Source organism: Coenobita brevimanus, chromosome 102, assembly GCF_032717465.1.
Source record: "Coenobita brevimanus isolate Jiangsu-jjx chromosome 102, ASM3271746v2, whole genome shotgun sequence".
Lineage (NCBI taxonomy): Eukaryota > Metazoa > Arthropoda > Malacostraca > Decapoda > Coenobitidae > Coenobita > Coenobita brevimanus.
This window is the reverse complement of record NC_137055.1, coordinates 21,800,830-21,828,327: the sequence shown is the minus strand read 5'-3', so window position 1 is coordinate 21,828,327 and position 27,498 is coordinate 21,800,830. Positions and strand designations below refer to the sequence as shown.

The 27,498-nt window shown below is 39.2% G+C and overlaps 1 protein-coding gene across 1 annotated transcript in view; it reads right to left on the bottom strand.

Annotated features, from left to right (window-relative positions):
- Nucleotides 1–27,498, bottom strand: part of LOC145415415 (glutamate receptor ionotropic, delta-2-like) — an 82,224-nt gene that overhangs the window by 33,556 nt on the left and 21,170 nt on the right. Inside the window, exons 6-8 of the mRNA XM_080284698.1 lie at nucleotides 21,740–21,957; nucleotides 11,225–11,405; nucleotides 10,032–10,131 (exon numbers count right to left, since the gene is read on the bottom strand). Coding sequence (XP_080140824.1) covers nucleotides 10,032–10,131; nucleotides 11,225–11,405; nucleotides 21,740–21,957 — 499 coding nt within the window. The remainder of the gene's footprint in view (nucleotides 1–10,031; nucleotides 10,132–11,224; nucleotides 11,406–21,739; nucleotides 21,958–27,498) is intronic.

Sequence of the window (27,498 nt, the reverse complement as noted above, 5' to 3'; positions counted from 1 at the left end):
GAGATTCACACTGTGGTGTGTGTGCTATCCTGCTACAGGAGAAAGTCGCAGTCGCCAGTGAGCGAAAAAACCTCGTATTTACGTTAATAGAAACAAGCTTGAGGGAAAAACTCCGTGACGACTGTGAAAATCCTGTACTCAGGTCAAACTGAGCGAAAGTTCGCTACATTTACATTAACAACTAATTGTTATGTAGTGTTGTGTATGTAATACACGGTGTAGGTGTGACAGTTGTAGTGTAACTGTACCTACGTGTAAAATGACACAGTAATACAAATTTATAGTAAAATAATGATGACGAGGCAGAAGAGAAGGGGCGGCAGCATGCAACAGGAACGGCCAGCTGATCTGCACGGCAATGCTGCACCCACCAGCTACACCTGCGAAAAGAATTAAGGTGGAGCATCAAAACTGTTATTTCTGTCTCTCTCTCTCTCTCTCTGCCTAGCAATCAGTACTTGTCATTATTAACCAGGAAACGTAATTCTTGAATTCACAAATTGCTTAGAACCCTTATAGCTTACTGGTTAACGCTTTCATTATTAACCAGGAAACGTGCCAGTTCTTGAATTCACAAATTGCTTAGAACGGGCAGTTTACTGGTTAACCTAACATTATTAACCAGGAAACGTGCCAGTTCTTGAATTCACAAATTGCTTAGAACGGGCAGTTTACTGGTTAACCTAACTCTACACTTACGAGTAATACAGGAAGCTGAAAATCGCTACGCAATCTCGGGCAGGTCACGTTTTAACACCCACCGTGGGTGTGAACACTCATGTGGGTAATGTGCATTCTCCGGGAATCCTCAGAGAGGCCCACAGCTCGAGACATTCCACAAGGTAATTCATACACAGCCTCGGACTGTCTCTGCAAGGTTCTCAAACTTCCCCCTTAACTTATGGTATACATGTATGTACAAGCCCTGGATATACTGTGTCCTGTAGGGCCAACGAGTGAGACGTCTGGTCTACACTTTTAACTGGGAACCAGGCTGGTCCTTGGATTACTCAAATCGCTTAGGATGCCTATTACGGAACCCAACATACAACAGTTGCTAGTTAGTAAGCAGCTAGTAGGTGAGACATCAGGTCTACACCCACATTACCACTATCCTGTCTCTCAACTAACTCAGAGATTACAGGTGTGGTTAGAAACGGCACAGGAAGGGCATGTCCCTGATTAGTGGTGTTACTTTGACACACACTGCAGGAACGGACAAAACTATCTATGTCTCGTCCCATCCCTGGCCAGAAAAAGTCAGCTCGGATATGGCCCTGGGTCTTCCTTTTGCCCATGTGACCTCCTGAGGCTGAACAATGACCCCATTGTAACACTGCTAGGCGGAACGACAAACTGCAGTCGAACCTCGCCCTCGAGTGTTCGTGACTCACGGTAGAGCCGTCCTTGTTTACGAAGGAACTTGGCTCGACCTCCCCGTGAATACTTTATCACTCGACCCTTTTGTTTGTTCCGCACGGCAGCAAGTGTCGGGTCAGAATGTTGTTCTTGCACAACAAGTTGACTGCACATCAGATCTTGCGGCGATTCAATGATCACTGGGGTGACACAGTCTGGAGCCTCAACCATGGCTCGTGTTACCGCAGCAGCCGAAGTCTGAGTAGCGTCGTCGGAGCAACTATCCTTGACTCCAATAATATTGCCTACTATAAGGTCAAATAGAGGCTCTGGCATGACAACTGCAAGTGTCGTACCAGTATAAAATGGAGATGCCACCTGGATACATGCCTCAGGGAACAATCTCACTGATCCATCAATAAGGCTTGCATGGATCTGTCGACCTGTATACTGCTCAGGCCGAACTAAACTCTGCTTGACAGAGCAACCTGAGGAACCATTGTCTCTCAGGACCTTCACAGGAATGTCTCCCACAAACCCTGGCTGTACAAGGAAGGTACTGTCACCTGTGGGAGGGCCTGTGGAGGAAGCAGCTAGCCACTCATGAGGCTGCTGAATTGATGTGGCAAACATTGTGCCTTGAGGATTATATTGAGAAGATGGAACATTGGCCATCTGTGGAGGGGGGTTCACTGTCACTGTGGGACTAGTGAACTGTGGGGAAGTACCCACACTGGTAGGGACGTGACCACCAGGCTGCTGCTGAGGAATGAAGGCTGCATTCGCTTCCTGCCTCTTTTAAGCTGGTGAAAAAGTTTGTCCCGAAGGTCGGTTGCGTAGCTGATACTGCTGTTGGTTAGTGTACTTGTTGTACCTCTTCCACTCAGGTTTCTGAGTGTTTTGCCCCTGGTCCTTCCACTGCGGTTTTGGACCTTGACCATTACTCTGAGAACGGCCTTGGGGCTGGGATTCAGTCTGAGACGGCTTCCCAGACTTGGCAGTATCCTTTCTGCTCCAGGTGTTTTGCTTACGAGCTTGATACCCGTATGCAGTAAAGAATGCGTCAGCCTTCTCTACCATTTGGCTGGCATCTTTCACCTGGCAGATCTTAAGCTGTGCTATGAGCTCAGCAGGCCACGACCTCTCTAGCTGTGTACGCAGCATAAGATCAATTATCCCCTCACGCGTGGAAGGAGTTTCATCTTTTTCCATCCACTCACCTAGGTAAGCAGTGAGACGGTCGAGGAACTGAACAGCTGTCTCCTTGTCTTGGAGACGAGCTCGCATGAACTGAGCTTTGGCGTCGTCTACTGTGAGACCATACGCCTTAATGAGTGCAGCTTTCATCACTTCATACGTGAGATTGTCTCCACGAATTCTGTGGAGAATATCGAGGGCAGGGCCCTCAAACAGGCTAAGAAACTGAAGCCGCTTAGCTGCATCATCGAGCTGGTAAAGCTGAGCCATGTCTTCAAATCGAGCTATGTATGGCTCGATTCGCTCGCCATCTTTGTATGGGGGAAGCTTGATGTGTGGGGTCGCCATAACATGTGCAGGGAGAGCGCTCGTGGAGCTTGAACCAACTGCACCAGATGTGTCTGAAGCCAAGGAATCTCGCTTGAGCTTCAGCACTTCAAGTTCATGTTTTTCTCGTGCTTCTCGCTCGGCACGTTCGTGTTCTCGTTCTCCGTCTCGTTGTTCACGCTCGTATTCGCGCTCTTTCTCACGCTGCTCTTGTTCATATGCACGCTCTCACGCTGTTCGCGCTGTTCTCGCTCGTGTTCCAAGTCGAGTTCGCGCTGTTTTTGCTCGTGTTCAAGCTGTTCTCGCTCGTATTCGCGCTGAATTCTACGCTCTTCACGAGCATCTTTCTCACGTTCTTGCTCGTAATTGAACCGTGAGAGTATGTATTCTTTGATTTCAGTTGGGTCCGTAAGGCCCATATCTTTGCCTTCCTGTAAAAATACGGTGGTAGCCATGTCGCTAACTCAATCTAAATAACTAGCGACTCAGTACTGATTGCTGCTTCGCAAACGAATGCTAATAACCACAAGTAAAGAGTACAGACACAAGCTAGTGGTGACCAGTCTTATCCAGTTAACTGGCAAAGAATAAATCAAAAGTGTAAATGACTGGGAAGACTCAATAATAAACACAATGGGTACGGCGACTTCCCAGAAGCGAATAAAATCGTCTGGCGTTACCAAAATAAACTAGAGTTAAGTACTCTATGGATTGATAAAGCAAAATTCACTTGCTAAATTAACGGTAAACACCAGTAAGCTTGTGCCTATAAACTTTAATGATAAATACCTAAATATGAATGAGTGAGCACTATCTCGTGAATAGCTTTAGAGCTAGGAGTTAATATCCTGGAATGAGGTCGCCAATTGTCACGGTGTTTTTATATTAGCACTGTAATTTTGATATAAATGGTTAAATATTATTTAATTTGATAATAATATTCAATAATATTGAAGAGCAAAGACAATGATTGTCTTGCTACATCAAGCAACGATTACTTTACGCTGACTTGCTAAGATTCTCAAGAACGAGAATTTATAAACTTTCTCAACAGTACACAGCAGAGACTAATTACTCACAATTGCTGAATTACTGTACTGTTAGCCTCTGGAGAAAGTTACATCACCCCTGACAATAAATAACTAATACTAACATCAGGTTCTTGCCGATGCTTAACTCCCAGATGGCACAACGGATATTAAGTTAATACAAGACTGGTCTAAGTACCAGTTATGAAAGCAAACGTTTATGCAAGCTAGGAGCTATATGGGAAATAAGCTTAATTTGGATTAAATGAAACAAGATTTTACTTTACATTGAAGCTCAAGAAATAGAACTGTTAAATTAATTAATCCCAAAAAAATAAATTTAACGTTACATTTCAAATCAATGAGACGCACTCACTCACTCTCACACGAGCTAAATACTTACGTCTAAAAAAAAACACCTTAATTAAACTCTTATAACTAGAAAATACACAAAAGAAATACTATAATCGATGAATGCTGCGTATCACCAGATGGGTGGGAAGACTGGACTAACTGTGAAGTGGAGTTTGGGTACTAGCTGACCTCTCACACTGCGGCACAGGACCTTCCTCCGTCACAACAAACACAAGACTGAGTAAGTCGTGGGAAAGCGGAGCACTCGGCCGCATTTTTTTACGGTCGAATGAGCAGGGGCGAACAATAAAAACAATAGTATCGCTCAGTACAGCACTTAGTGACGTGCATTAAATCGGTCACCTTTTTGAAAACGGTGACGAGTGATTTGAAAGTATACTCCGTAATGGAGGGAGAAACGGTTAGCTGAGCGATACACAGTGAGTTTTCCACTAATAGTTCGTGGCTTCTCACAAAAAGGAAATGTCGCGAATTGATTCGTGACAATTATGTTATGAAAAAGGTTGTAAGGAGAACAGGTGCAGGAATTAACTGGAAAGAAAATAAGAAGCTGATGGATTTGGACTATGCTGATGATATTTTACTGATTTGCGGAAGTATCTACGAGATGCAGTAGGTGCTTGATTGTCTGGTGGAGGAAGGAGAAAAAGTGGGATTGGTAATAAATTGTGGAAAGACTGAAATTATTAATATGAACGTGGAGAACCAAATCGATTGTGTAATTGGGAATAATGTGGTGAAGAATGTAGAAAACTTTAAATATCTGGGAACGATTGTATCATCTAATGGATCATTAAACAGTGAAATTGAGGAGAGGATTAGACAGGCTTGGCGAGCAGTTGGAATGTTGAAATCTGTTTGGAATAATAATATGCTTTCGGTACATACTAGAGTGAAAATTTACAAGTCCATGGTTAGACCAATTTTGATTTATGGGCATGAGTCGTAGTACAGAACAATTGCAACAGATCAGAAAGTATTAGGATTTGAGAATAAAATACTGAGAAGGATTCTTGGGGTAAAGTGGCAAGACAGAGTTACAAATGCAAGAGTAAGGGATATTACGAGAGTGGAACCAGTTAATGAATATGTGAGACTGTCTCGCTGGAAGTGGCTGGGGCACATACATATACAGAAAAGAAGGTAGTTTAATACAGGATGTGCCACTGTGGACTGCTAGAGGAAGAAGCGGTAGAGGTAGGCCGAGGGAAACCTGGTTGAGGACAATGAAAAAAGAAGCAGGAGAGGAGTGTTGGTGGGACCTGAAGGAGATGGCAAGAGACAAATATTGGTGGAGAGAGTTCATTGAGGCCCTATGCATCCCGTGGGGTGCCACAGGAAATTATATATATATATATATATATAAGTACACTATAATATAAAAATATATATGTAGTACATATATATAATATATTTATATATTGTTGGTAGATTGATACAAAGATGTAATTATAGATATATGATACATCTGCAGAAACCTTCGTTGCTTTGCAGCATATTTCAAGAGGCCCTTTGGCATACGTTAGTATTTGGATGTACAATCATAGACGAAAGTCGTGTCCTGAAATTTAGCGAAAACATCTGCTGAAAGGCTGAAGTTTTGGTGCATTCTCCTATCCGTCATACAGACGGTTGGTAACACCGACATGAGATTCCCTTTGCTCCAAGTGATGAGCCTGTAGATGCGAGTATATTTTTGCTAACTAAGCGAAATAAATATATACAGTTGTGTTTTTTCGACTACTAAAATTACTTGATATATATATTATTGTATAAGAACAGTTTCTTATCTGATCTTTTTTTTAACCCCTAAAGGTAGCAATTTTCCCACCGTGTCCAGCCCCAGAACCGCATTTAGAGTCCAATTTTGAGCTTTCACAAATGTAAATTTTGGTCTTATAGATTTAAAGAGCTTGATTTTACACACCAGGAAATGTATAATTCACTCTCGTATGTCTAATGGTTATCATACCATCGACCATCTAAAAACGTCAAAAATAAAAATTGTTACCCATCGCCCCTCGCGTAAAGAGAGATAGATAGATAGATAGAGAGAGAGAGAGAGAGAGAGAGAGAGAGAGAGAGAGAGAAATGCACCAAAGTAAATTTGGGTCTCATGGATTTGAAGAGCTTGATTTTACACACCAGCAAATGTATATTTCACTCTCATACGTCTAATGCTTACTGCATTGTCAACCATCAAAAAAATAAAAAGCCACCCCTCACTATGCGCGAGAATGGGAAGACAAGGGGGAAAGGGGAGGTAGAGGGATTTGGGGGGGGGGCATAAGGAGGGGGAGAAAGTTAGGGAATATGACAGGCACACACAGCCTGCGCAGTGTAGTGGGGTAATATGGGGTGGGAGGAGATGTTGAAGGCACGGCCCAATGAAGCAGAGGTAGGTGGAGTAGTGGAGGGGGGGGGGAACCCTCCCCAACCCCGTCTAGGGGGCCAGTGAAGCCCGACACCACCAGATATTGTACATTCGATCAAAAAAGTATCGGTGCAGGGGGGGTGCGATGCCTACCGAAGAGGTTCTAACAACTGCTGACATTACCAGTGTCTCATTGTGCATCATCAGTGTCTGTCTATATAAACATTACATTTGCTGTATGTTTGCAAGAGGATATTGCTACTTGGCGAAATATGACACCTCCCGACGTCAGAGCTGTGATTTCACGAGAATTAAAAGTCAACCGAGGTTGACTTCTGTTAACTTTTTATGTCATCATATTGACTTGGGCGCCATTTTCTTGTCCAGGCGAGGACTAAGGGCCGTTTTCACAGTCGTCCCCAATGCAGTCCCCAACAGCCTACTCGCCTCCGAACGCACGTTTTCGTTTTCACAGTCGCCCCCATCCAGCCTTCCTAGGCCTCTGTTGGGGACGGCATTCGGGACGGCCCAAACAAATTACTGGAACATTCTTGGGGGGCCTGCAGCCTCCCCAACAGACAGTCCCAAAAGTAAAAAAGTAAAAGAATAATTACATGTTTCATATTTTCATTATCATTTCAATATTATATAGACAATATAATATTTCTGGTGTAAAACACACACCCGATATTGAAAAAATATATACGTTTGTGTATTTTTATGACTCTACTACGTATCCGAATACTACCCTTTCGCAGACAGGTGGAGGCTCCTCAACAAACGGACCCGAAAGAAATACGAGAATCGTTGTCTAATGCATATTTTCATGAAAATTCTAATATCTGATGCCCGATGTAAAAGTTGATGTAGCTAACACCCCGTTTAGAAAAGAAAATGTTCATGTATTAATAGTATATCCGTTAAGAAACCACATCACTCATTAGACGTTATACATGTTGCTTCATGGTTATTTTTACTTAAGCCTTTTTTACAATACTTATGGATTCAGCTTACTTCCGATTTCAAGTAGGAGCGTGGTGAGGTTGGCGTTAGTTAGCTCTTCATTCCGATGACGTTTCCTATTCGTTATTTTTGCTGCATTCTTACGAATATCATCACTCCTGAATATATTAGTAAGAAATGTGTGAAGTGGATGTTCCAGCCATGTTATTCATCACATTCAGTACATTCCAATTTCTAAATATTCTCTACATATGGAAAGTGTTTTCGCTACCCGGAACTACCAACCCTACCGTATCAACACGGGCAGACGTCCCCACGTTAGTAAGCTCCCGAAAGCCATTCGGAGCGACTGTGAAATCCGGAGGTGCTTTTGGTTCGGGCCCGACACACGCTCGGGCCCAAAAGGTTAGGGACGACTGTGAAAACGACCCTACATCCAACATTGTGACGTCATCAAATTCCAACTGGGATCCGTCTGGTTGACTTTCCCTCAACAATGGTTGGGAGCAGTGTTGCCCCCTTCCAACCTTCTGCTGTTGGGTCGCAAAGGTAAACATCGCTCAGCTGAGTCTCAGTACTTCGCCACATTCTTTCCACTTTTCCTCATATTTAGCCATGGCTGTGTAAATAACAATTATATGGTGGTTATTATTTATTTAAACGTGCAAATATCTTTGCAGAATTAAAGTACTCTAAATAAATGTGGTGAAGGCAGACAAGTTCGAAGATTTACAAGCTAAAAATTTCTATGACATTATCAGCTTGTGATTGTAGTGAAGAGTCTGACTTGATACTGTATGTTGAATTGACATCACGTTTATGTTCGGATTGGCTGTTATGACAATAAAAATGTTTGTACTATCGTTGCATATTCTGAGTAGTAATTATTGGATCATGTAATTGCTTCTATGCTTTGAATGTACAGGTAGTTATTGTTTATTAATTATTTATGTTGTCATAATTGTTGTTGGTGGTGAGCGAGCGGGAGGAGGGAGCATGATCAGCTGATAGTTTGTTGTACAGGCGATCACGTGCCGATGATCAACCCAGCTGAGTTGGTCAGCCAACCACAATATTTGACTTATTTCTCGCGATGGGCTACCAATGTGTGGTAGGTCGGATACTAATATTTCAGTGACCTTCGTTCTGTGGTCCTAAATGTTTCGCGCCTGTTGTACACCGATACTTCTGTGACCCAATGTACTTTCCATTGGTTAGTCTCCATACGGTATGTGTTAACAAAGAGGCAGGGATACCTCGTGCCAATGTTTGGTATCTTGTGTATGATGGATGACGGTAGTACTCTATGTACCCAGGCCCGAACATATCGGTAGATGATTGTAGAACTTTATGGGTCAATACTATGCTAGGATCACTACAGTCCAATTAGCTTAAGAAAATGTCCTGATTTTTGTTCTACTTTACTAATTCAACTTATGTTTAGCTTAAGTTCGGTATTACATGCAGTGAATTGTCATTATCTGCCATCAAACAACGTTGTTAATTATGAGGATAAAGTTACTGTATAATGATATCCGAAAAATTTTTTATAAGTGGCGAAATAAATCCCACATGCTGCAGTTTGAATACATAACCCAAAAGGCCCAAGTCTATGCACATCTATTTGTGTGTTATATTCTAGCTTCAATTCACCTCTTATGTAATAAGCACTGCTTGCCGGTGTTATCTGCCATTGTTGTGATTATTTCCTGATCCTGTATTAGTCTGGTAACACTAGTGCAAGCTGAACGATAATTGCTGTCCGTTGTGCGTTCCTCCTAAAATCACCTTAACCACCTTTCTACAGTTCTACTTTCACCTAATGTTTGCACTTTCTCTCCGGGATTCTTCCCTCTTACATAAAGGTATATCGTGTTCTCTCTCATCTTCCCAGTAATTGAATGCATGATGTTTGCTCTTTCCATATCAGGGTATATACTAGGTCTGTCTGACATTTTGTGGTTAGGTGTAAGATGTAATGGCCAGGAAGTCATCACCTGACCGAAAATGGTCCACATTATTTTCGTCTCTCGGACGCAGCATTTCTCTCAAATGGATGCTAAGGCTTCGGATTCTGAGTTCGCCTATACTGTTATCCTACTAGTAGCAGATGTGAAGCTTGAGAAAAGTCAGGCTAGCTAGCCACAAATATGTAGCTGTGGTAGAGCTCTTACAATGTCTCACAGGTTACATTTAATCTTCGGACAAAACAAGGACACGATTTGTCTTTGATTGTACTTCCTCTCCTTTGGTCCTTATTGTGATTGGCTTCATATTTTAGATTTATTCTGTAGTTATAACTCAGCTTTAATGTTGGTGGAATGGCAGCTAAGGCTAATCTAACGTGAGCAGAATGCAATAAATGTTCTTATGTTCCTTCCCTTATCGTAACGTTTTGCGAAACTCACATGCGACTGATGAGTGGGATGATGGGGCTGTTCTTTTGGCCAATCATGCCATGTCCAGTGGCGAAGAAGGTCTGGTGGGACAGGTAGAAGTCACACTTTCCTGTACCAATAAATCAAATATTAGAATTATGACCGAATTATTAAAGATGAGACAATGAAGATGTGGTCATGCAATAGATTTTGAGGATACTTTTTAAATCATGCGGTGATGCTAGAACGTATCAGACATTTCCGTATTGTTGCTAGCTTCAGTCCCAATTGGAGAATACTGGCTGACAGCATTACTGGGTGACCCATATATAACGCTCCAGTCCCGCTCCGCAAGGCGATGTCTCGAGTGTTCTGGGTAAGATTTATCAGGATTTACCCTCATCATTTATGCATTTTCTACTCCTGCTGCCACAATCATGCCTAACTGAGCTGACTGGGCAGCCTTTGCAACACATAAGAAATTACTGCCTGAGTTTCTAGTAGTGCATTATTTCCGGACCACCCTGTAAAATAACTGCAAGTGTTCCATAAATGAGTAATGCTGTCCATAGTAATGTATGACGATAGTGAAGCAAACTCTGGATCTGTTTTGAAAATATACCAGTAATATGCAGCTTTTTTATCACTCTGTCTTACTTGATACATCGTCTGATTTGAACGTGGTGTCTGGTTCGCCTTGTTACGGATAATTAAGTATACGAACAACATAATATATCTTACTGCAAACCTTTTGTCATGTTGTCGATAGGATAAATAAAAACAATTGAAAATCACGACTAGAGTCACAAAAGTAGGATACTGTAAAAGCAGATTTACAATTAATAAATAATGGCGCACCCTTATTCAAACAGAACACACAGTAATCACCTGACAGGTTTTCGTAACTCGAAATGCTTCTCATTTAACTACGTATAAATTCAGCGCACGCCATCTGTCGTAATATATTGTTGTATCTTTCTTTTTGCAGATCGTACTTTCTTTGGGAAACATATAATAATTATCTTCTACTGGGAATGTACAACAAGATTTTTAAAGCCATTTTGGCTGAAAAAATTACATACTAGTTAATAACCCTGATCAGACCCAATACCAGTACTTTAAGGTGACCTGTGTGGGTGCTGTTTTGTGCACTCCTTTCATCATCACAATGAAATTATTTTTGCTACGTCACTGTTTCCAAAAAAGTAACAAACCAAACAAACCTGTCCGAGAGAAATCCTGAGCCATGGCAGTTTTGAGGGGAAAGGTGTTGCTGAGGATGACATGATCACCACGACGTACCAGATTGTCCAGCACATTGGGAAATTCGGCCTGGGTCCTCATTATGATTCGGTCACTTCCCTGGAGTTTGTTTAGTTCGTAAAACTCGCCTTCTCGACTTTGCTGAGAAGAAAAAAAGAAAACATTGTTCAGGACAAAAAATAATACTATGTAAAAGTCATCATAGCTGGAACAATATATATATATATATATATATATATATATATATATATATATATATATATATATATATATATATATTGCGCATATGGAGATAATGGAGAGAATGAATAATGAGCAATTGGTGAAAAAGATAACTAGGTCTGATATGAGAGATGTAAGGCTGAGAGGAAGACAACAAATATGATGGATGGACAGTGTGAAGAGAACATTGGATTCGAGAGGGATGTCTGTTGAGCAAGGAAGAGTGGCTGTGCGTGATAGAAATGAATGGAGAGAAATTGTGAATGAATAAATGATGACGCAGCCCTGAGGGAATATTCTCCCGCATTTGGTCTGATCAGCTGATCAGGTCAGGAGCGGGTAAGGGGATGGGTCTATTATGATGTGGCAGGGGTAAACCAGCTCTGCTGTCGGGACCTGCTGCGGAGGTCACTGATTGCACTGCGCAGTTGACTCTCGTGCGGCTCCTTCTCCCCTTTGGGGCTAAGATGCGAATGAATGTGTTTAGGTGGATGAGTAATTTGGGAGTGTGTTGTCCTGCCTTGGCTACCTCCCTTTCCTTGGGGGAAGCAGCCTAGGTATACATATATACATACATATATACATATATATATATATATATATATATAGACAGATAGATAGATAGATAGATATAGATAGATAGATAGATATAGATATATACATACATAGATACAGTACATGGATAGATGGATAGATACATAGATAGATAGGCAGATAGATAGATAGATAGATATGTAACATGGTGTATGTGAAAAAGAAAGTGTGTCAGATATCTGTTGTAACCGAGTTGAACAAAAAAGGGCTAAGAGTTTATATAGGTGAGTTTAACATGGCTGCTTAAGTGGGGTAAGACTGCAAACACACACACACACACACACACACACACACACACACACACACACACACACACACACACACACACACACACACACACACACACACACACACACACACACACACACACACACACACACGGAGTCAATCGAGGCAGACGTGCGACATCGGCGCTCCGTACCGAACCAACACGGCCAGTGGCATTACCTAAATTAGTATCTTTGTATGAGTCAAGCTCTGTACCAGGTTAGACTAAATGATTTTTCATTATTAAAAGGAAAAAATTAATAAGTTGAAACAAGACTTGTTCAAACAGGAAAGAGAACCAAGACGAAAGAATGCACTGAGTCATCTGAGGTTTGTTTAGACTACAGCAACATGGGGATTGTAAGCACATACTCTGTACTTTTAGTATTGCAAAATGGATACATACTTTAGTAAAGCAAATTTGGAAAAGAAAAGGGATAAAGGTAAAAAGCAAAATGATGATTTCTACCAAGAACTGGTTGAAGTGGAGACTCACAATAGGCTGGCTGAACGTGTACACAAACTAGAAATGGCTTTCAAAAATGAAATTGATGAAATAAAGAAGCAGATGCACTTGCAAAAGGAAGAAATAGAAAAACTAGGAAGCGAGGCCAACAAGAAAGACACAACCATCAGTGAACTAACAGTGGAATTGAGTACACTTAGGAAGAAAATGAGTGAAATGGCAAGTACAGTAGTCAGTCACGAGAGTGTTATGGAAGAGTTCAAAAATGACACAGAGACAATTAGGCAAGTAAGCAGTCTTATAGACCAGAGCAGTGATATTGAGGAGAAGATAACACTGGTGAATGAAGCTGTGCAAAGCTACAAAAATGATGTGGAAACCACGTATGCTGAAATGGTGAACGTAAAGAAAGACTTAGAAACAAGGGTGGAGGAAAAAAGCATTAAAAAGGAAGTGAAAAGAACAATCCAAAACAATCCAAAGTTAGTCAGAGATTCAGTAGATATAAACAAATCTATAGTAATCACTGGTATAGAAGAGGAAGAAGTAAGAAACGAGATCACAAGAGATGAAAAGGAGATGGCAAATGTAATGAGCTTACTGAAAGAAGTATCAGAGGAAATCTGTAGTAAAGACATAGAGGAACACAAAAGGTTAGGGAAATATGAGAAAAGCAAGACAAGAACTCTAAAGGTGACTTTCCAGAGTGTAAACACTGTGGAAGAGATACTAAAAAATGCAAAGAATCTTATGGAAAAAGAGGAGTTCAAAAATGTATGGATAAAAAGATGCCTAACACAAGAGGAACTGGAATTACTGAAAGAGAAAAGGGAGGAAGCAAAAAAAAAAAAAAAAAAAAGAGGGAAGATCAGAAGAGGAGAAGAAGAAAAATTTTTACAAAGTAATTGGATTGCAGGTACGAAAGTGGTACACAAACAGGATGGAATAAAAAGGAGGAATGTAGTAGAACCATGTCATGACAAGTATATAAACAAGATGATAAAGTTGTTGTATTCAAATGTGGATGGAATGGTATCTAAATTACTAGAGATGAATGATTATGTCAGAGAAAATGAACCACAAACAATATGCCTAACTGAAACAAAATTAACACCAAGGATATCCAATGACATACTAAACTTAGAGGAATACAATATAAGGAGAAGAGACAGAGATTTAAAAAAAAGGAGGAGGAATTATAATATTAACTAAGAAAAATCTAAAAGTCAATGAAATAAAACTAGATATACCATCACAAGTAGAACTGATTGCAGTAGAGATCAACACATCTGAAGGTAAAGTAATTGTAGCCAATTTGTACATGCCACCCAGATCAAACACATGGGAAAGAGATGAATATGAGGACCTGGCAGAGGGTACAATTCAGAGTTTAAGATCATTACTACATAAAATGGAAGAGAAATCGGAAAGAATTATACTAACTGGGGATTTTAATACAAATATAAATTGGAATACTTTACATATAATTAGCCAAGAAAGCTGTTGGGACCAAAAGCTCCTGGATCTCGTACGAGAGTTTTTCCTAATGCAACATATGAGGGAAACCATCAGAAAAAGAGGACTTGATGTACCTTCAGTGCTAGATCTAATATTTACTAGGCAAGAAAATGATATTGACAGTTTAATATATCACCCTCCACTCGGCAAAAGCGATCATGCAGTACTAAATTATAACTTTAGGATAGCATATGACATAGTAAACAGCAATGACAGTTAGAAAAAGAGCCTAAACTATAAAAAGGGAAATTATCAAGACCTAAAGAAGTATTTCTTAGAAGTTGATTGGGAAAATGAGCTTAGAGGACAAGATTTAAATTCTGTATATAAAAAATCCTGTGAATTTTATGAAATAGGAGTCCAGAAGTACATCCCACAGCACAAAGAAGCAGATAAGAAAATACAGAAATGGTTCAGTACAGAATGTAAAAAAAAAAAAAAATAACAGATTTGTTGTGGAATACATACAGAAGACACAATAGTGAAAGGGCGTATAATAATTACAAACAAGCAAGAAACGATTATACAAGAATAAGGAGGGAAGCCCAAAAACAGTTTGAGGAGGATATAATAAATAAAAGTAGTGATCAACCAAAGCTGTTTTACAGCTATATCAGAAGCAAAACCAAAGTAAAAGATATAATACAATCAATTACGGACGAGGGAATCACTTATACACATGAGAAAGATATTTGGGAAGCACTAAATAAGAATTTCCAATTAGTTTTAACAGAAGAAAAAAATTCTGAGAGGGTCTATGTGGAACATGCATGTCCACACATACTACCAGATATACAAATAGCAGAAAAAGTAATACAAGAGGAGTTCAGTTGATTAGACAGAGGAAAAGCAAGTGGTCCTGATGAAATTTCATGTTGGGTACTACGAGAATGTGCAAAGGAGTTAAGTAAACCATTATTTTTAATTTTCAAGAAATCCTTGAGCCAAGGTAAACTACCTGATATTTGAAAAAAAGCAAAAATTGTCCCCTTATTCAAGAAAGGAAATAGACAAAATCCACTCAACTACCGACCAGTATCACTGACCAGTGTTGTAAGCAAGGTATTAGAAAAGCTTATAACAAAAGCTTGGGTAAATCATCTAGAAGAACACAGTATTATAACAGAAAGACAGTTTGGTTTCAGAAAAGGAAAATCATGTGTTACTAATCTGTTGAACTACTATGACAGAGTAACAAACACAATACAGGAAAGGGAAGGATGGGTGGACAGTATCTATTTAGATTTCAAGAAAGCTTTTGACACAGTACCACACCAAAGACTTTTATGGAAACTGTACCATCAAGGAGGAATTCGAGGCAAACTGTTTTGTTGGATGCAAGACTTTCTCATAAAAAGAGATATGAGAACAGTACTAAGAGGAAACTACTCATCATGGAAAGAAGTGACTAGTGGAGTACCACAGGGTTCAATGCTGGCACCAATCATGTTTTAAGTGAATATAAATGATATAAACAGTAACACTGGAAATGAGAGCTATCTGAATACGTTTGCAGACGATGCAAAAATACAAAGGAGAATTACTAACACAGACTCTTGTAAAGAGCTACAAGAAGAATTAAATAAACTTCATGAATGGAGTAGTACATGGCAAATGGAATTCAATGTGGACAAGTGTCATGTAATCAAGTTTGGTAAAAGTGGAAAAAGACCTGATTGGGATTATAAGTTAAGAAATAAAACTCTATACACATCAGAAAGAGAGAAAGACCTAGGTGTGATTATCAATAACAGACTATCTCCGGCTGACCACATCAGCGAGAAGGTACGGAACATGTATACACTGCTTGCAGATATGAGAATAGCATTCACACACATAAATGAAGACATGCTAAAAAGGATAATAACATCATTCATTAGACCAACCCTGGAATATGCATCAGTAGTCTGGAGTCCTCATCTCAAAAAGCACATAGACAAGATTGAAAAAGTTCAAAGGGCCGCTACAAGATGGATACCAAGCTTAAGGGACCTAAGCTACAAAGAAAGACTAAATAAACTGAATCTACGAACACTACAGGAGAGGAGGAAAAGAAGTGACATGATAATGCTATATAAGTGCATATCAGGGAAGGAGAAAATAGACATAAATGATTACTTAACATATGGAGAAGCATCAGCAAGAGGACACTGCAATAAACTGCATAAGAAGAGAGGTGATAAAGACGTAAGGAAATTCAGTTTCCCAAACAGAGCAATTGATCAATGGAATGCACTACCGAATGAAATAGTGTGTGCCAAAAAAATTCACAAATTTAAGGATATGTACGATAAATATGGTTTAAGACACGGGACAGTACGAGCTTGACTCATTCCTGTAAAGATACAATTAGGTAAGAACAATTAGGTAAGAACACACACACACACACACACACACACACACACAGACCCTGTCTAGAATAACTGTATGAGGTAGGTGCCCCTCCTCCCCCCCCCCACACACACATGAGAGCTGTATTTTACACAAAGACGAAGGCCCTTGTACAAAATTAGTAACTGATTGTGGTTAAAGAAAGGACAGAGCCAATTCAGCCCATCAAAGCTTTGTTAAGATAGCTTTGCAAAAAAAAGAAATGTGATATTCAACAGAGGCCTCGAGCAGTGCAAATCAAGGATATAGAGACATGACGAGGTTTTGAACTGTTTGATTCTGAACTACATGAAGTGAGTTACAAAGGAACAAACATGTCTGCAGGTTAAGGCTAAATGACTATAATCTATCTCTCTGTCTCTCATATTCTCTGTATATATCTGCCTGTCTATACAGTATATATATATATATATATATATATATATATATATATATATATATATATATATATATATATATATAATATTGGAGCCTCTGTGGTACAGTGGTAGAGTGTGCGTTCCGCATGCTGGTGAGCGCGGGTTTGCCTCCACCAGAGTTGTAAAAACTTTGGGAAGCATTCGCCAAGCCACTTGCTACTTTGGAGGACACAAGGGGTACTGTGGTTGAACCAGTGCGCAGCTAGTATGCTTGCACCCAATCGGCTTAAGGCGGGCTGATTACACTTGGTTCACTGACTACACTATAATCACACTCACAAGCACTTCTCACCCAACAGACAGTCTCTACCAGACAGCCTAAACTACTGGGTAGAGATACATTGGCTGTATCGTCCCTGCTTCGGTAGGGATAGGCCGGTCCTGCAGTGGACACAACAGCTGAATATATATATATATATATATATATATATATATATATATATATATATATATATATATATATATATATACTGTACACACACACACACACATACACACACACAAACCAGAGAGGCAGCATGTCCATCACCTCGCTTCCCGCTGGCCACAATAATAGTATCTTTATATGTGTCGAACTCTGTACTATGTTAAATTAAGTGATGTTCTAATGTAGTAGAGCAAGTATAAGCAAAAGTGTTGTCCAAATAATAGAATACATCCACTTAGTGCACGAATCTGCTGATTCAACGCATCATCAGCTGGGTGTCGTCAGTCACCAGGCGGGTAGCAGGGAGATGCAAACTTGTTAGTAGAAGTTATCTTTCTAAGTGAAAACTTCCATAAGATGAGCACCATTTTTAGTAAGGTGAATATGGAGGGAGTGAATAAAAGGGATAAAGGTAGAAAACAGGTGATGATTTCTACCCAGAAATGGTTGAAGTGGAAACACATAAATAATTAGTGGAGAAAGTGAATAAACTGGAGAAAACTTTTCAGAGTGAAATAGGTGAAATTAAGAAGCAACTATGGATGCAGATGGAAGAAAATGAAAAATTAGTAAGGGAATTAAAAAAGGCACAATACTAGATGAACTGTCAGTTGAGGTGGGTTCACTTAGAAGGAAGATTAGTGAAATGGCAAGAACAGTTGTCAGCCATGACAGTATTATGGAGGAGCTCAGAAATGATACAGAGACAATTAGACAAGCAAGCAGTCTGATAGACCAAAGCAATGATACTGAAGAGAAGATAACCTAGGTGAACGAAGTGATGTAAGGTTGCAAAGATGAACTCAGGTGTAGAGGGAATGGTGTCTTAATTGTCAAAGATGAAAGACTATACCAAAGGAAAGGAACCACATATTATCTGTCTAGCAGAGACAAAATTAATCCCAAAGATATCAAACGATATCCTAAACTTAGAAGAATAGAATATATGGAGAAGAGACAGAAATTTAAGAAAAGTAGGAGGAAATATCTTCAGTTCAGAGAAATATCACTAGATATACCCTCACAAACAGAACTGATTGTATTCGAGATTAAGACATCTGAAGGGAAAGTAATTGTGGCAGATTTATACGTGCCACCCAAAACAAACACTTGGGAAAGAGGCGAATATGAGGACCTAGCAGAAAATATAGTTCAGAGTTTAAGAACATTACTACATAGAATGGAAGAGTAATTTAATACAATTATATTAACTGGAGATTTAATTACAAATATAAATTTGAATACTCTAGATGTAAGAAGCCATGAAAGCTGTGCGGATCAAAAGCTCCTGGATCTTATGCAGGAGGTTTTCCTAACACATTATGTGAAGGAAGACACCAGAAAAAAAGGACTTGAAGTTCCATCTGTACTAGATCATATATTTACTAGGCAAGAAAATGATAATGACAATATAATGTACCACCCTGCATGCGGCAAAAACAACCATGCAGTATTCAACTGCAACTTCAGGATTGCATATGACATAGTTACCAGTAATGAGAGTTACAAAAAGAGTCTAAACTACAAAAAAGGCAACTACCATGACCTAAAGAAGTACAGATTGGGGAAAGGAGCTTAAGGGACAAGATTTAAATGTTATATATAGAAAATTCTGTAATTTTTATGAAATACGAGTCCAAAATTACAACCTTCAGCACAAAGAAACAGAAATGAAAATAAAGAATTGGTTTCATACAGAATGTAAAAAAGAAAAAGAAAAACGAGATTTGCCGTGAAACAGATACAGAAGACACAACAGTGAGAGGGCATGTAACAACTATAAACAGGCAAGATATTATTATACAAGAATAAGGAGGGAAGCTCAAAAACAGCTTGAGGAAGACGTTATAAATAAATGAAGTGATCAACCTAAGCTATTTTACACCTACATCCGAAGCAAAACCAATGGTAAAGATAAAATACAGTCCATTACGGACAATGGGATAATCTATTCACAAGAGAAAGATATTTGTGAAACACTAAATAACAACTTCCAGTCAGTTTTTACAGAAGAAAATAATTTGGAAAGATATGATATGGAACATGCATGCCCACTCATAGTACCAGACATACAAATATCAGAAAAAGAAGAACAGGGAGAGTTAAGTTAGACAAAGGAAAAGCATATAGTCTTGATGAAATTTCAGATTGGGTGGTACATGAATGTGCAGAAGAGTTATGCAGACTATTATTTTTAATATTCAAGGAATCCTTAGGTCAAGGTACACTACCTGATATTTGGAAGAAAGCAAACATTTTTCCCTTATTCATGAAAGGGAATAGACAGAATTCACTCAACTACCGACCAGTATCACTGACCAGTGTTGTAAGATACAAGAAAAGCTGATAATAAAAGTTTGAGTAAACCATCTAAAAGAACACAGTATGATAACAGGAAAGAAGTTCGGTTTTAGAAAGGGAACATCATGTGTTATAAATCTTTTGCTACTATAACAGAGCTGCAGAAACATTACAGAAAAGAGAAGGATGGGTGGAGAGTATCTATGTAGATTTCAAGCAAGCATTTGACAAAGCACCGCACTAGACTTTTATGGAAACTGTACCATCAAGGAGGTATCCAAGGCAACCTTTACTGTTGGATGCAGGATTACCTTAGAAAAGGGGGAAATGAGAATAGTACTAAGGGGATATTACTCATCATGGAGGGAAGTGACTAGCGGAGTTCCACAAGGCTCAGTGCTGGCACCAATTATGTTTTTAGTATATATAAATGACACAGTAACACTGGAAATGGAAGGCTATCTAGATATGTTTGCTGATGATGCAAAAATACAAAGGATAATTACTAACAAAGATTCTTTCAAAGAGCTACAAGAAGAATTAAATAAACTTCATGAATGGTGCAATGAATGGCAAATGGAATTTAATGTGGACAAGTGTCATGTAATAAAGTTTGGTAAAAGTAAAAAAAGACCAGATTGGGATTATAAGTTAGGAAGCTCAACACTACACATATCAGAAAGGGAAAAGGACCTAGGAGTGATTATCAATAACAGACTACCTCCGGCTGACCACATCAGTGAGAAGGTACGTAACATGTATACACTGCCTGCTAATATGAGAATAGCATTCAGATATATAAATGAAGACATGCTGAGAAAGATAATAACATTATTCATCAGTCCAATCCTGGAGTATGCATCAGTAGTCTAGAATCCTCATCTCAAAAAACAAATAGATAATATTGAAAAAGTAAGAAGTGCAGCTACAAGATGGGCACCAAGCTTAAGAGATCTTAGCTATGAGGAAAGACTAGAAAAACTGAATCTACCAACACTATAGGAGGGGAGGAAAAGAGGAGACATAATTATGCTATATAAATGCATCTCAAGGAAGGAGAAAATAGACATAAATGATTATATAACATATGGGGAAGCATCAGCAAGAGGACACGGCAAAAAATCTACATAAAAAACGAGGCGATAAAGACGTAAGGATATTCAGTTTCCCAAATAAGGCAATTGATCAGTGGAATGCACTACCGAATGAAATAGTGTGTGTCAAAACTATTCATAAATTTATTGATATGTATGGTAAAAATGGTTTAATACACAGGACTGTACGAGCTTGACTCATTCTTGTAACGAAACAATTCGGTAAGAACAGATAGGTAAGAACACACACACACTCTCTATCTATCTATCTATATCTATCTATCTATCTATCTATCTATCTATCTATATATATATATATATATATATATATATATATATATATATATATATATATATATATATATATGTATGTATGTATATATAATGGAAATGAATAATTGCTGTGGATGAGCTTTGGAGGTAAGCAAAACTAAAGAAGCTAATTTCGAAGAGCAGAAGGTTGTAGACTAACATCCATAGCAGAGATAGAGTTGCTTACTGTTCATATATGGGTTAATCATAACTTACATAACGGCATCATTGTCATCAGTGGAATTAGAATATAAATTAGCAGATATAGCAGAGGTAGTGTATCTTACGGTTCATATATCGGTTAATCCTTTTTTGTATAACTGAATCATTTGCTCTCCAACTGGAACTGATTATAAACAACCAGCTACAGCAAAGGAAGTGTATCTTGCTCTTTATATATGAATTAATCCAATCTCTTATATCTGAATCATTACTGTCACAGTGGAAGTAATACGTAAACTGACAGCCATAACTGATGTGATGTACGTGTTGGGCACCAGGACGGCTTTGAGACTAGGGTCCTCAAGGAAGTCTGTGATGGACTGTATGGGCTGAGGTATGCTCCGCACTGCTAGAAGGGAGGGGAGTTGACAGCTGTAGCTCCAGGTCACCACCATGCCTATCAGCACCCATCCACCTAGCACCAGCCTCTCTCGCCACATTATTCGCCTCCACACCACACCTGTCTCAGTAACACCAAAACCAAGTTTACTATATTACCATTTTTATTTGCACAACAGCTGAAATAATTTTTCCTTTTTTACATGTGCGAACTATAGTATATGACTAAGTGAGAGAGACGAATTATGAAGGTTATTATTATACCCAAGCAAAAGGAGGTATTATGTTTTACTGGACGTATCTGTACCTACTTATATTAACAATTATAATATATGTACATATGAATCTACCTATCTATCTATCTGTCTATCTATTTATCTATTTATAAGTCTGTCTTTCGATCTAGGTTATTATATATAACCTATTTATATATAGCCTATTTATCAATCATTTATCTATCTGTCTATCTATGTGTATACTCATATATATATATATATATATATATATATATATATATATATATATATATATATATATATATAGTATAAATAGGTAGATAGATAGATGGATAGATAGATATACAGTAGATATGAGGATGGAGTGAAAAATCCCTTTCTTTTCTGGAAGGAATTTTTAATTGTGATAAAAAGTTGCCTTTATTGAACGAAAGAGTTCGTTTGCTTAATATCTGAAGCAGCCATCAGGGACGTGAAATTAACGAAGTTTAGTGTAAAAAGGGAGAAAATGCTTTGATTTCAGGTTTATCAATCTGTTACAAAATTTCATCATGCAGTTAACTAATAGTGTGATTAAGATTCTCCAAGGATATTAGTTCTACATAAAAGTGCCTTTTCATATGGTTAACGTCTTTAGCTACCACCATAGGGCTAATGTTAGCTGATGTAACAAAATTGATGCGTATATCTCGGTGTGATATTTTTCATCTCGAGAGGAATAAGGAATTTGTTTTTTGAAAAGTAAAAACTTAAAATATACCGTATTAAACTATAAAATATATTATTTTGCAGGGTATTTTGTGATTATGAGCAGTGATATTTAGATACAAACCTCAAAGGGAAGCAATGTGTCTCATTTTGGCTGACGTTGTTCTTGTGTTATAAACAAAACTGAAGTGGGCAGTGTGCTAGGTGAGCCATTAGAGAACAGTTGATGACGGATAAAAAAATAATAATAATAATAATGACTTCAAACATTCAGTGTAAACATTACACTAGAAACCTTTTCGAAGTGCGCCGTATTTGAGGTACCGTGTGAGATGAGTGACACAGGACTACCAACGTATCACTCCATGATGAAGGATTATTTCTTTACAAAACACGTACTGAAGGAGATGAGCAACAGGGAGCCTCCATTTTCTGAAGTAGCAGAGACAGTTTCCAAAAACGTAGAAATTTTGGAAGAAGGCCTCTTTATCAACAGTGCCACACACACACACGTTTTACAGGTGATGCGCGTATACTATACAGGTCCTTATAAAAGCCATACATATCACGCATGGATCAGCCTAAGCACAAAAATCAGCTTCAGGACTTTGAAAACTCTTCAAAATGCACTTCGTTTGGCATCTGCACCTGCAGATGTAAGGAGTTCAGCAGATGCTCATGTGAAAGGAGTAAGAGAGTCCCCCCTCCCCCAAAGAACAGGATTTCTTAACTGACCAACGAACTCAGATTGATGGTGATAGGAAGTATTGACAATGCAGGGACAAGACGATTCCAAGCAAAAGAACATCGAACAGAAGTGGAAAAAGCACACCTGGAAGCCTCACAAGAAACTACTGCTATTAGTATCAATACAGCCAAGTTACAAGTCGAAACAGTGACCAATGAACTTCAGCAGCTAGGAGAGGTATCAGAAGATGAAGAGGAAGCTACAACCTCGACTCAATATGTCACATTGGAAAAACAGATGCGTCAGAGATTGCCTTCACTGGCAATTAATTGTAACCGATTTCAAGTGTATGATAGAACTGTCACAGCTGTTGCTTCTGGAATATTGAGAGATCTTAGAACTGTTACCCCCAGTGACAAAGGGAAGACTATAGACAGAATTAAGGTAAGACGTGCAAGAAAAAGGCAGAGAAAGGTAGCTACTACAATGGGGAGGAAAGGCACAGTCCATGAGGGGATTGTATTTTGAAGGCAGAAAGGATAAAAACATTGATTCAAGTCCATAAGAGTGATGGTTCCAACCACTGAAGAACTATACGCGATGAGCATATGAGCATAATATCTGAACCACGCTCTGTGTACTTTCCACATGTGACGCCTTCCAGTGGCACAGCTAGGGACGTTTGCAGTTAATGAATTGCATGAAAGAAAGAAATATTGATTTAGGAAACATCGTTGCAGTGGACTGTGATTCGACAATGGTCAACACTGGTAGTACTGGAGGCACAATAAGGTTACTGGAAGAAGCTTTTGAAAAACTATTGCTGTGACTAATATCCCTTTTGCACCTCAGTGAGCTTCAATTGTGCTGTGTGTTTTATCACTTGGATGGTACCACTTCTGGGCCACGAGCATTTTCTGGAGATATTGGTCGAGCACTTTTTAACTGTGAAAAGCTTCCCATAGCTAATATCAAACCCACTGAAATTCAAGAGGACCTGTGTAAAGTTGATGTAGATGACTTAAGTACTGACCAGAAATACCTTTTTGAAAGTCACCAGGCTATATCAATTGAAACATTCTCAGACAGTCTGCAACACAAGAGTCAAGGCAGTATATCACATTCAAGGTGGATTACCACAGCGAACAGGATACTGTAGTTGTGTGCAAGCTCCGAGACTCCTTCAGACAATTTACAGACACTAGCTACTTTCAGAGTCGAGGTATGTGCTCCAGTGTGGTTTGAAATAAAGTGTAAGTCATTATGCCAATATGGTGCTGAACATCTCTAGCAAATGATCGCAAGAAGCCAGAATCTCTCTTAGGAGTTTAGGAGAGTACATGACACTGCCATTTAGTGAAATGAATATTGCGCACATCAAGATATTGTAATATTCCCGTTGCAATGATAACTATTGACAGGAAGCATGTGCATGAGTTGGGATATAGGCGTATCATGAAAGCAGGGTCATGCACTGAGGAGAAAGGGAAAGATGTTCTCAGGCAGTTTAAGGTACCAAAATTAAATTTTTATATTTAAGACTATACAGAACTCATCGACTGGGAAGAACATGGACAGAGAACAGAGCCACGGATAACCAAATGAGTTTCTCTTGATGAAGTTTGCTCATGCATCAAACACGGTACAACTCTTCAGTCCGAATTATCACAGGTTCCATGTAATACACAGGCCACAGAAATATGTCAAGTAGGTTACTGAAGCTGCTGGAATAGTCTGTGGACCTTCAAATAGGGACGGTTTTATTCGTGCAACATTAGAATGAAGACAAATAATGCCAAAATTTGAGACAAAAGCAGACCATGAATAGATCTTAAGCAAGAACTCATTCTAAAGGGAGGTTGGTTAGCGAAAGGGTGGTAACTCAGTTAAGGAACGAAAGAAATAACGATCTTTAACTGTCTAAGCCAGTATAAAGGAGGAGAGACATCCTAATTCATTACTCTTCCTTTCTCGAGTCAATACAGAATCAAACAATCAGTCAATAAAAAAATAAAAAAGAAATGGATGGACACCGGTCCGTTTTGTGTTAAGCGTCAATATCGTTATTTCAGCAAAATTTAGCATATTGGTGGAGGATTAGGATCTTTAACATATAAAAAAAAGTGTTCACACATAACAATTTTAATTGCACTGATTAAAAAGTCTATAAAGTGATTTTGATATAGATCAGAAAACACATAATCACAGCAATATCTTCCTTTTTTACACTACAGTGTGTTAACTTCAGCCTGTCCTTGTGGCAGCTGAAGATATTAAGCCAAAGAACTCATATTTTGGCAGGTATCTATCATCCACAAAAGTCAACATTTTGTCACTATTAGAATGGAAGAGGAAGATGCAAGGAAGTAGTTGCTTTGTTGATGAATGAGGTGTGGCAGAGTGGAATGAAAGATTACATATGTGTCAACTCGAGGTGTATGTATATCAAGTTCAAGTTTGAGAAGATGAAAGTGGCTGTGATCGTAGTGTATGCACCGTGTGATGACAGAAGTGAGAGAGAAAGACAGGTTTGGGGATGAACTGGATGAAGCAGTGGGAGAAATGCCCAGGAGCTATAAAGTGATCTTAATAGGCGATATGAATTGAAGTGTAAGCACTGGTCCTTAGGATAACATAATGGGTTGTAATGGAGTACTAGGAGAAAATGATAATGGGAAGCGAATGAAGGATGTGTGTCAGGAAAGAGTGTTGTGCATTTGTAACTCCTATTTCAAGCACAAAAATGGACATAAATATACATGGTCTAAAGGGAATGGGGATCGTGCTGAAAGGAGCCTGATTGATTAGGTGCTAGCAGAGAGGTCGATGCTGGGAATGGTTGCTGATATGAGGACGTTGAGAGGACGATGTGAAGGTCTGTCAGATTATATGATTGTGGTATGCAAGATCAAGCTGAAAGAAGTGAGGTGGACCAGGAGAGAAAGGAGCAGTCAGGGAGACAGACTGAAAGTCGACAAGCTGAGAATCAAAGAAATGGCAGATGAATACAGGCCCAAAGTAGCGGAGGGTTTAGAATTAGTGAATTGGAATGAAATGGATCTGGACAGCCTGTGGAATGCATATAGGGACTGCTTAGTCAGGAATGCTAAAGCGGTGTATGGTGTGGCAAGAGTAACAACAAAGAAGAAAGGTACGGCATGGTGAGTTGAAGATGCTAAGAAAGCAGTGGATGAAAAGAGGAAGAAGCGGCTAGAGTTGTTACAGGACTGGGGTTCAATTGAAATAAGAACTGAATATACTGAGAGCAAGAAGCACTTAAAGAGACTAGTGAAGAGGAAAATGAAGGAGGTAAATGATGATCTAGGAAGAAAAATGAATGCAAACTGATGCGAATATAGAAAGTTATTCTGAAAAGAGGCGCGGAAATGTAGAAGTGACAGTGGAAACAAATGTGAAGGTGTGAAGGATGTAGGTGGTAGATTATTAACCCATGGGGATGAGGTAAGGACCAAATGGAAAGAGTATTTTGAAAGCCTGGTGAATGTGAATAGAGACAGCAAAGCCAGTGTAAACATGATTGGTTTGGGGGGGGTGCAGAGACGGAATGCACTGCCAGGAAACATGACACTCGCACAGGTAAAGAGCACAGTGAAGCTGCTGAAAAATGGGAATGCAGCTGGGGTTATTGAGATGTATGCAGAGATGATTAAGAGTAGTTGACAGAGCGGAATGAAGTGCTTGTTGGAGATATGTATGTAGGTATGGATGGGTGAAACTGTGCCAGCTGAGTGTAAAATGCTGTGATTGTACCCCTGTACCAAAAATAAAGGTGAGCGAAGTGAGTGCAACAATTACCCTGGCATAAGTTTATCGAGTGTGGTAGGGGACGTGTTACAGAGAATGTAAGAGCTATATCAAACGTTCTAGTGAGTGATGAACGGAGTGGCTTTAGGAGTGGTAGAGGATGTGTGGATCAAATATGTGCAATAAGACAGATAGTGGAGAAGGCTTGTGAGAAGGACAATGAGGTGTTTATGGCATTCATGGGTCTGCAAAAGGCATTCGTCAA